The 12,175-nt window shown below is 35.7% G+C and overlaps 1 protein-coding gene across 1 annotated transcript in view; it reads left to right on the top strand.

Moving 5' to 3' along the window:
• The window catches only part of syt9a (synaptotagmin IXa), a 99,366-nt gene that overhangs the window by 56,125 nt on the left and 31,066 nt on the right, over nt 1-12,175 (top strand). The window contains exon 6 of the mRNA XM_081372362.1: nt 3,888-4,017. Within this exon, the coding sequence (XP_081228488.1) occupies nt 3,888-4,017 (130 nt within the window). The remainder of the gene's footprint in view (nt 1-3,887; nt 4,018-12,175) is intronic.

Raw genomic sequence — 12,175 nt, 5'->3', positions numbered from 1 at the left:
TAAATATGTTCATTTATTTTTTTGCCTTATGTGTAATTTATATGAAAAACATTTTAAATGAAAATACAGACACTTTTAGTGTATTTTTAACCACATTTTATTGTTGTGTATATTGGTTTAGCCTATAATAATACCGCGAAATTCCGTGCGGTCAATATGACCGTCTATGGCCGAAATAGGTAAATATGTTCATTTATTTTTTTGCCTTATGTGTAATTTATATGAAAAACATTTTAAATGAAAATACAGACACTTTTAGGAAAAGTCAGGTACCAGCAGCATTGTATTTATTTTTTCAACAAAGTTATTGCAGATATAAAATTCAAAACGGTCAAAATGACCGCCATGGCCGTTCTAGTGTTAATCATAACAGAACAACAATTCCGGAATCGAGGAATTTGTAGAAATTATTACCTGGCAACGAAAATTACACACAACGGTTTGTGTGGGCAGTCAACCTACAGACTCCTCGAACTTTCTGCACCTTTTCCTTATATACCCAGATAATTCAATATTCTTACCAAATGGTGGGGTCTGTCATTATAATTAGATTTTGGCTCCCTATTCAGGGATTCACACTGTGAGATCAGAATTTGTATTTGAATAGGTTCTTGTTTTACATACAGGAGGTACAGTCTGAATGGAGGACCTGGGGGAGGGAAAACACCTTTAAGGGACACATCACTTTTCTCATATTTTATAACTTCTTTTAGCTTTTCATTATGGTTGGGAGAATGAGACCATTTTACCAGGCGCACTGAGACACTTTAAATGATATCAAACATGTATAGATACTTATTGTACATAGTTTACATTGCATAGGTTTTTAGTGTATTTCAGGTGAGGAGGAAGGGGGGAATGAAGGGGAGATAGTGTGTGAAGTGTGAACTGCACTGTGTGCTGCGTCTCAGAAATCCCTGTTACATATGCAGGAGGTAGTTCAAGTGTTAATTCTCATGAGGGTCTTTTGTTTCATCGAGGGGTCAATCAGACATACTGGCACCAGCCTTACAGCCCTGAGTTTCCCTAGTTAATTTGTCCATGATTGTCATTGTATATGTGGTTGTGTTTGAGTTAATATCCCAGTTTTCTACAGCAATCTCCTGAGTTTTTATTTTGGATTAATTAAAGATTATCTTGATTTTCCATTAATATGTTGTGCATGCTTCTCCAGCAATTTGTTAATGCATAACGAGTGAGGGATTTGAAGTCTGAATCATTTTTGTTTGTTGACTGAGAAGTCAAAATTATTTTCTGTGGTAATCAACAGCATTCAACAGCATCCCTTAATATTTACACTTTACATTCAAGTCACTTAGTATTACAGTGGGGTTTGAATGCTGTTGCACTTTTAGTCAATATGACTAAAGATGCAATGTGCGTAAAATTAAAAAAAAAAAAAAAGCCAGCAGCAAGAATGAGAGATGGAGAAAAAAGAATGATCTTTTTGTCACTTTGGACAAAGTTGCCTGAGAGATGTTGCTTAAAACTGATTGTTTTGTTTGTTTATTCAGGTACCCAGGAGCTACTTTAAAAAGGTTTCAATTATGCTTTGTTAAAATTACAATATTTACAATATTTGGTTACTCTTTATTTTCAGGAATCCTTGTTACAATGAAATATTTATTAACAACATATACTTACTATAGGGTTAGGATTTGGTTTAGGGTATTTAGGGTTGAGCATAATTTACATAGCATTATTACTAGATTAAAGGGATGGTTCGGAGTAAAATCAACCTAGGGTCCTTTGCACCATGACCTCGAGCCAAACACCCCCCATCTTTTACCAGCACTTCAAAATTCATATGATCATATTTTGATGTGGTTTAAAACATAATTTATTCATCCTTTAAAGATTTGCCCCATTTATAAAACGTTTCGGTAACACTTTATAATCTCTGCACGCTATTAATCATTGGTTAAGCATTAGTAAATTAAATTAGTAAAGTTAATTAATACTTCATAAAGCATTAATATACATTAGTAAGCAGTTTATAAATACAGCTATAAATGCCTGATTCTTGATTTATAAACATATCTATAATGTGTTTAATAATTGTATATTCATACTTTATTAATGATCATTTTATCATTTCTAAAGGAAGTATTGTATTATTTACAAACCAGTTATTTAGGAGTTGTCAATGGTTCATAAGATCACTTAGAAAGTGTAAGTAAATGATTAATAAACTATTTAAATGTACATTCATACATCTTATTATTCAGACATATAGTAATAGTTACTTAGTGTGTTAATAAATGCTTTATTAACATGTATTTCTACTGTAATTCAGGGTTAATTTATGTAATTTTTTGTGAGCTCATCTAAAGTGAGGACTATTCATGCCTTGTAAAGCATTTACAAAGGAGATTTAAAGGCTCAGTTAAATATTTATATCTTCTGTATCACTGTGTTTTGTTTGTTTCCTTTTTCTGTTTAGAAGATAACTGAGCCTTTAAATCTCCTTTGTAAATGCTTTGCAATGCATAAATAGTCCTTACTTTAGATGATCTCACAATAATAGTTAACTGACTACTTTCTATATGTCTGAATAATAAGATGATATTAAATAATGCAATACTTCATTTAGAAATGATAAATTGATCATTAATAAAATATGAAAATACAATTATTAAACACATTATAGATATGCTTATAAATCAAGAATAAAGCATGTATAGCTGTATGTATAAACTGCTTATTAATGTCTATTAACGCTTTATAAATTATTAAGTAACTGTTAACTAATGCTTAACTAATGATTAATAACGTGCAGTCATCATAAAGTGTTACCAAAATGTCAAATGCTGGAAAACTGGAGCCCTGTGAACTTAAAATATAACTGCACATTGTAATTTCTGTAAGTTAAGTCTATGTATTACCAAGGCATTTGTCAGTATTATAGGCAAAATGGAAAATGTGAATAACTGCCTTGTCGGTTGATTTAAGGTGTGCCCTTACATCTTCTGCCTGTGCTCCTAAAATTTTCAGTAAGGGGCTACAGTGCTCCCAGTAAAAAAAAGCCATTCTAACATTAACAAACATGAATCAATTTTGTAACAAATGTATTGTTAATGTTACCCAATGCATTGACCAATGTTAACTAATGGGACCATATTGTAAAGAGTACTCACAAAATTATTGTTTTTCTTGTTTTACGTTAATTTAAAAGTGAGTTTAATAATATACTGTACATGTAAATGTATTATAGTACAGTATATGTATGGTATACATACATTTCTAATTTGGTCTTCATGAAGGGGAACAGTATATGAGCCTTATTGTTGTGGCTTATGGGTGTTTTCACACTAGCAGTTTAGTTCGAAACAGATCACGGTTCGTTTGTTTGAAATGTGAAAGCTGTCATGCGGACACAGGAGCACACTGTGGTACCCAACCTTAGACTACCTGTAGTGGTGGTCTGAGTTCGGATGCACTGGAACTGTGGTGCGATTCCTGTGAATATGAAAATATATGAAAATAATATAGGGTATGACAGTGGTGATGATTTACCTTAGGAAAATGAGCGAGAGTGAGCATGCAGTGTTGTCATGCATAATGAGTGCAAGCTGAGTAGCTCAAAAGTAACAGTTTGCTAGCAGCAGAAAGCTGCCTTCATGCTACACACATACAGTAGATACAAATTTTGTTCACTCTGTTTTGCATAATAGAACCAAATTATGTTAAAAAACACACAGTATATTGAACTGTGCTCGTTTGTAATGAATGCAAATGAACCAGTGTTTGATAGATTCGGATTCGGACCGCTGCAAACATGCTCAGTTTGAAAGCCCGCTAAGACAGACATGTTTTTTTTAGAACAATATTTCTGCAAGATGTAGTCTTACGAAGTAAACAGAGTATTTCGCTGTTTCTTTTCACAGTGTAGGTCACAATGAGGTCATCGGTGTATGCCGAGTAGGTAATGATGCCGAGGGTTTGGGAAGAGAACACTGGAATGAAATGCTGACTTACCCACGCAAACCCATCGCACACTGGCATCCTCTCATCGAGGTAAGAACACATGGACATCCTCAAATTTAGTACTTGCTTGTGCAACAGGCCTAATACATCAGGCATGAAACTGAATGTCCCAAATTCAGCATTCCAACTTTAAATATAAAATTATAAAAACTGTTTGAAATTATAAAAGATTATGAAAACTGTTTGATATTCTTTTTAAATCCCTTGTGTAGTTTTACAAAGACAGCAGGTATATTGGGTGCATGGTTATTTGACACCAAAAAGTATAGGTCATTATACCCCTGTCTGGGCACCCAATGCTGTGCACATTTTGTATGTCTCCCTTATCTGACACACTCGGTACATTTACACGACAAAAAACGTACTAAAAAAGCTAAACTTTTTGCATACAGTGTTGTCAAAACGATCCCCATTCACACGGATCTGTGAAACTTACTAAAACGCTGTATTATGAATGCCAGATTAGTAGTTGGCGATGTCACTTTGTGAAGAAACACTACAGACCTAATGATTGAGCACGTAATATGCATGCGCATGATGTCACCATTTTAACAAATTATTTCAAAACATACGTAAAAAACGTTTTCATAAGTTTGCATTTTCAGGCCCCCAAAATGCTGTTTTTGTGCAAAATTCATAAAAAAATTCATAAAACAAATCCCCGTTTTTAGTTGAAAACTGTGTCATGCAAATGGCTCTCAGTTTAGTTCATGTTCTTTCCTAGTGATCTGAATCAGGTGTGATAATTAAAGAAGTGTAGAGTTGGGCAAGTTACTTCCAAAATGTAATACATTATATATTACTAGTTACTGTCATTTGAAAGTAATTAGTTGCATTGCAGTATTACTGTCTCTGAATTGTAATGCGTTACACTACTTTTGCGTTACTTTTGAGTTTTTTTTCCAAAATAACCTCAGAAGTATGACTAGATATTCTAAAATGCTAAAATGTAGTTTATTGCTGCACATTATACATCCAATGGAGGGTGATGTGGTATAACACAATGACTGTGTAGGAAGGCTCATGGCGCAATACAATAAGTAACAATCAATGTCAGAATCTCCAAAGTAGACAAACGATCAAAGTCTGGTAAATTATGGTAGAGATACTAAACACAGCTAGAGCCCACTATAATGCAACCTATAGCCTAATGACATGGCAAGACGCACAACCTCTTTTTCTTTTCTTTTCATTTCTATTATTTTATTTTATTTTAGTTCAGGTTCACAGCACAAACCTGGCACACATTGGGTGGACACTAGTCTCTTCACTTCAGCAGACAGAGATAAACTTAATTTATGTTGCTTGTCTTGCCTGCGCTCTTGTCCGCTGCAGCTCTCTTTTTTAGCTTAGTGTTAGCGTGACACAGGTCCAGGTGTTTCTTCAATTTACTCGTGCTATTTCTCGCTGTAGAGAGTTCCATCTGTGTCGCACATACAGTTGGTACTCAACCAGAATAATACTTTTACCGTCGCCGTTTAAAATTGGGGTCGTGTATTAGCTGCTTTTTACCGCTAAGTGTCACTATAATCACAGACTTTGAAAAGTGTCAGTTTATTCTCTCTATTACGTAATCTGCTAGCTGGCCTGGTAGCAGATAAATTCAAGTGAAACATTTTAGTTAAAAAACTTCTTAATCACAATACTGAAATTAAAGTACAAATTTAGAACTGAAACAAACGTAGGCTTCTATTATTGCATCAAATTTAAGCAAAGTAGGCTAAACGTTAACATTGTGTGCCCAGTTTTTCTATTAAGGCTATTTATCTCAGGTTATGCGTCTATATAATAGGTACTATACTTTGTGTTATTTTAATTTGTTAGTACATTTATTAACTGAAACAACAGTGAAATAAATTAAACAAAATGATCGTTTAATTTAAACATTGTCAAGACTTGCTAACAGATATTAGTTGGTAGCAGTTGTGTTTTAGCATTCTTTATTATTTTAAGAATTAAATATGTTGTTATGTTGTTATGGTTAGCATATATTTTTTTTTTTATAAATAATGAAAACATTTCAACATAAAACATTGTAATAGAAAAATGTTACATCAATAAGGCTTTACATGAGCATAAGATGTTAAGCTTTCAGACAATAGCTGTGTGGTCAACGCTACAACATGTGCCTCACAGGGCTTCAAGCGTTCTGAGTTTGAAACTCAGCTCTATGAACAGTTTCCATGATTTTGTCTCTAGTTTAATATTTGGCAAAAATAAAAACTTTTGAAATGTGCATTTATTGATTTGAAAGACTTTTCGGAGCTTTGTAATTCATTGTCTGTCATTTTTATTAACAGGCGTTTAGACGATAACATTGTAGCCTACTGTTAACCGATGTTGGCCGACAGCAAGTTTTACCTTTCTTGATGCTTAAATAGGTAACAGTTTATTAAAGTCAAGCGTTTTGTTTAATTATTAATGGCACATTACCACATAAATTTGCTACATTCCAGTAGAACCTCTGTTTCGCTGCACAGACGACAAAACCCGAAGATGCTGTTGAAGGACAATTATCAGCCGATCGCACCAGAAAATCACAATGGCCTGAATACGATGAAGCTCGTCTTCAATCTGATAAATTATTGTATTGTGAATCATTCACGAAATTGAGATGAATGACAGTGTTCCCTTTCAAAAGCTACACTCAATGATGCGCTTGATTTAAGTGCTATGGGAACGCTTTTTTGCGTGACCAGCTGTGAATATACGTGTGCAACACGTCAATAGAATTGACTGAGCTTTTATAGCCTTGGGACAGTGACGCCATTGGAATGCGCACACGTCAGAGGCTATAATTAGATGTGCCACAGGTGCATCGGCAGGTCTTTTGTCTTGTGATGTGTGCAGTGGCGCCCCCAGAACATTTTAATAGGGGTGGCCAGAGGAGGTCACAGCAAATTATTGGGGTGGCACCAAAATAAATAAAAAAATAAATAAAATCAGTGTAATGTGTGTTATACTTGTTTATGTTTGTTTCTGGTTAAAGGTAGGGTAGGTCAGAATTGTCTAAAAAAAACTTTTATTCAAATTTGTTTAAACTGTCTTTATATACCAATACATAATTAAAATGCAAGTACTCTGAAATAGAGAGTATAAAAAATTGAGTGACTAGTGTATTTAATCTTCAATAAACACAGCTCATTAATTCCATTCACTCCCACCTAAAAACGGGTGCGCGACTGCACGCACGTGGGCAAAGCCAGTAATAGCGGCGGTAGTCATGGCAACGGAGAGTGACAGTCGCGCAAGCCAATCACTTGTTTCGTCCCGGTAGGAATTAATGAGCTGTGTTTTTTGAAGATTAAATACACTATAGTCACTCAATTTTTATACTCTCTTTTTCAAAGTACTTACATTTTAATTATGTATTGGTATATAAAGACAGTTTAAGCCAATTTGAAAAAAAGTTCTTTAGACAATTCTTACCTACACAACCTTTAATGTAACAATATGACTTTAAAGCTGCAACCCGTAACTTTTTTTGGTTAAAAATTTTCCACAGTCAATTTGTTGCATGTGAAGATGCAGCCAGTGGCGGATCATTTGTAGCCTTTTCTTACAGCAGCTGGAATGTAATTAAACTTGTCATTTTGATGGCGGTTTGTAATCCAGCAAGTTCAAAACGACAATCATCATTGACAACTGGTGTGTTGATTGACAACCCACACGTACACCTCAAAACACTAGATTCTTCTGTGCTGAGGAGCCGTGCCAATGCACAAACCACGTAAAGAAGATAACTCTGCAAATAACTGCAATTTCAGGGTTCAGACAGAGATGGAGACAAAGAGGTAAAACTTACAGACTGTAGCTTTAATTGGCAATTAATTATTCTTTACATAGTGTAGTTCTTGTCCTTAAAAATAATTATACATCAGCAAATATGTGCAGACCAAATAAAATGACAATATGTAGTTTAAAAACACTTTACAACTTTCTTTTATTATACACAAATATAGCATATGCCTAAAATGAATACGAGAAAAACTGAACAAAATGCATTACTATATAGACAATGTACATTTTAACAGAGCCTACTCACAACCAATTCATTTCCCTGTTTTATTAGGCCACAATCTTATCAATACATCTTTATTCTCCTATTGCCATGTCTTTTTGCAAACACATCCACAAAATCATCGAGATTTATGGCCTTTGCCCTTCTCGACTCTATACTTAACACCCCCAAACTGCTCAATCGTTCCTCACTCATTGTATTTCTCAAGACAGTCTTGATCAACTTTAGCACAGAAAAACTGCGCTCACATGCTGCAGTGCTCACAGGTAATGCAAGAGCAATTTTGCAAAGTTTAAATATCTCATGGAAAATCTCCCTATATGGCTCAAGGAAGACTGTGAGGTCTACTAAATTGGATGGCACTTCCTCACCGCTGGTTTGCTTCCTTTCAAGAACTCGTTTAAGTTGAGGAATTTCATATTCTAGATCCTCAGTGCTACAGTTGTATTGTGAGGCAAATGGAAACAATACATTTTTCTCACAAAACGTGGGACTTCCAGGATTCAATGCCTGTATGCCTGCCATTATGACACAATTCTCTTTAGAAAACCTTCTCTTAATCTCAGAGAGAAGTACATCAACAATTGGAATGAAGGAGCCTGTCCTAAATGATTCCTTATCTGTGCTGACCTGTCTCTGAGCTATTGGTGTGGAAATGTAATACCCTTCAAGCCTAGAGCTTGGTGTGACCTGACGTCCTGAAGATACAACATTGACACTGCATTGCTCGGCGAGAGTCATTGTGTTGTCCCAAATTTCATTGAAGACAGAGCCCTCTCGATATCCATTCAATGTGTCAACAAGCGAATCAACAAGGGTAACAGCTATGCCCAAATTCAGCTGTGAGGACTGTAAAATGTCAGACAGATGCTTGATCTCACCAAAAATGTTGGTGAGTGTAATAAGGAGACAAATGAACTTGAGATCTATTTGTGCTAAAAGACCTCTTGCTTCAACAGCTCTTTCAGCATTGCTTTCTTCAGAGATTTTTTTGAGTAGATGTATGATGGCTGGCAGTCTATCCTTTACTGTTTTGCATGCATTATGCCTACACGCCCACCGTGTCTCTATCAACCTTTGTAATTCTCTTGTCACCCCCTGATACATGTCTTTCTGCACCTCTATCCACCTTTGGTGTACATAGGACCCTGACATAAAAACATACAGTTTCTGTAACAAAGAAAAGAAGCAGCTGGCTTCAGGAAGGCATTTCACACTGTCAACCAATACCAAATTTAAGCAGTGTGCATTACAGTGTATATAAAAAGCTAACGGGGCCTCTAATTTAATGCGTGCCTGCACACCTGTGTTTTTTCCGCTCATGACAGAGGCACCATCATATGCTTGCCCTACTAAATTGTTTCTGTAGTCAAGGCCATACTTCTGCATTATCTGTATGATTTTCTGAGAAAGTGCTTCAGCGTCCAAGCGTTCCGCAGCTTCAAATGAAAGAAAACTTTCTAATATAGAGCCATTATAATAATATCTTATCACAAAGGACATCTGTTCCTTCTTACTGATGTCTTTGGTCTCATCAACCATAATGCTGAAGGCCTCACTTTGAGTAACTTCGCTAATTATTGAGGTTCGCACCATTTCAGCCAGGCAATCAATCATTTCATTTTGTGTTCTATGGCCAAGGTATATTGCATTTCTTTGACTAGTCATTTTCTTCTTGACTGTGTTATCATGCTTAGCAAGTAACTCCATAATAGATAGAAAATTCCCTTTGTTCTCACCCTCGGTTTCATTATGTGCTCTCTGAGCTATATTTTGCGTTGCTGTGAGAAGCAGGGTTTCCGCAATTGTTTTAATGTACTCTCTATTTTCCTTTACTAGTTTTTCATATTCTGCACTTAAAGAAGCAGAGAGAGAACATTTGCTTTCTGCCAATTTTTCATAGTCTTTCCAGGCTAACATAGCATTGGTATGTGATTCTGATTTTGCATGGCTAGCAAATCCTCCATCGCTAAAGGTTGCTTTCTTCCAGTGCCGGAATCCTTCAGACGTAAATGCTGAATCACGTGAAGAAGGGAGACTGAAGTGCCGACAGGCATAGCAGAAAGCAGCATCTTTACCTTGAGAATATTCCAGCCATTTATGGGTACTGTACCACTCTTTCATGAAGCCCCGTCTTCGATCGCCTATGAGGGTCCGAGGGAAAACCTTCAGAAGTGGCTGTTTGGGTCTCTCGGCTCTTGACTGGGATAAATCTATAATAAATCAAGAAGAGAACACAAAGCTTGATTTGAAAATAATAGTTAAAAATAACTACTACAACAACTACTAATAACAACAATAATATAATAATAGCCCCTCTCTACAGTAATTATTAATAACATTTGAAATTTAGGTCTGTAGACATTTCTATTTAGACTCTTCCAGCTCTACTAATTACTAGCCTAAATAACATCAGAATATGAATATCATGACTCTTAATTCAATGAATGTAAAAAATAATACATTAATATTAATTAGCGGTCAATCAATTAAAAAAGTAACTAATTAATACAAAAATCTGTGATTAATTGCGATTAATCACAATTAAAAACATCTGTGTTTTTAATATTTTTATATTGTATTGATTTTACAGTTATACTCCAAATTAATGTAGAAAAAGCTTAAAGATAGTTTAAAAAAATAATAATTTGTAGTAGGCCTGATGCCATTTTTTTATGAATGAAAGATATTAATACAGGTACTGATGTCTCTATGAAATTGCTTTTTTTTTTTACATTAATGACAGACATTCCACATTACAGTGTATAATTGAAAGCTATAAATTACAACATTTATTAGGCTATGGAAAATAGCAACTTTTAATTTAAGTGAACCTAAAACAATCTTCACATAACACATTATAATTAATGTCGTATTTACCTGTGGCCGTCCTACCCGTCTAACAGATATTGAATAAAGTTATCAAACGGTCTGCCCTAAATAAATGAATTAAATATCTTATTAAAGCTACAATTTTCTGATAAGTTCTTTTATTAACATAAAACTTTTATGTGTGTGTGTGTGTGTGTGTGTGTGTGTGTGTGTGTGTGTGTGTGTGTGTGTGTGTGTGTGTGTGTGTGTGTGTGTGTGTGTCACATCAGAACATAGCAGTCTTGTCTATTTAACTTCACCTGCTGGCCCAGGATCCACCACTGATTCTGCCTGTTCCTCGCTGTGCTCTGCAAGATCCCCTCTAGCAGCTTCTGCCTGCTCACTGGCTTTCTTCTCTGCCTCATTTTGGACATTATCTTGTAGTGTATTCTCACACCTGCCTTCCTCCTCAGACCTACACTCCCCTGTGCTACATTTCTTCTTAAAAAAATTTGAGATGTTTGTAGATTTTCTCTTCATCCTTCCTCTGCAAATTGATATTGCACAGTGTGACCAGTCATGGCTAGTAAACTAACTTTGTAGTTTATCAGCGCTAGCGTATAATTTTAGCTAATGTTAATTCAACACTGTAAAAACTTTACTGAGGAAAAGTTAACTTAGAACATACATAAATGTCTTCACTATAAGTCACTACTGTATGGCATAACGATACATACCCGTTGCCGTTTGTCGTGACGTCGTCTCTCCAAAAGAATAAGATGCTCTCCCGTGATCGAATCACCCGCTTCTTGCACTGACAGAGCAGTCAACTCAATGATAGGATTGGAGAGGGGGAGGGGCAGTGAAACAGCTACTCTGCCTAGTGGCGCCAAACAATCTACAATCTTTTTTTGGTGGCTGCAGCGGGTGTTGCGTTTTATTTTATTTCACTTCATGAACTATTGTGAATTTATATTATGTATTCAAATTAATAGTACCCATTGCAAAATCATACTAGGGGTGGCACAGGGGTGGCCAGAGTTTATACAGTGGTGGCCGTGGCCACCCCTGGCCACCCCTTGGGGGCGCCCCTGGATGTGTGTGTGCTTCTCAAGCTCTCAAAAACTCTCTATTTCCTCTAATAGGAGTAAGTTTTTGCTAGGCAGTGCGCAGAAAAATATCTCTCTTTTCCTCTACACTCTGTCTGACAAGTGAAAGAAAAAGAAACAAAAAGAAAATGAGTGATTTTCAAAACAAACGGTGTGTGCCTCTGTGTTCACGTCCTATGGCTGAATCAGACATACACCAATGCTGTTTTGGTTTGTTTGGGGAAAGAGCATGCTGCCCTTGCGTTTG

The sequence above is a fragment of the Scardinius erythrophthalmus genome, assembly GCF_964197995.2.
Source record: "Scardinius erythrophthalmus genome assembly, chromosome: 8".
Classification (NCBI taxonomy): Eukaryota; Metazoa; Chordata; class Actinopteri; order Cypriniformes; family Leuciscidae; genus Scardinius; species Scardinius erythrophthalmus.
This window is presented reverse-complemented; position numbering and strand designations above follow the sequence as displayed.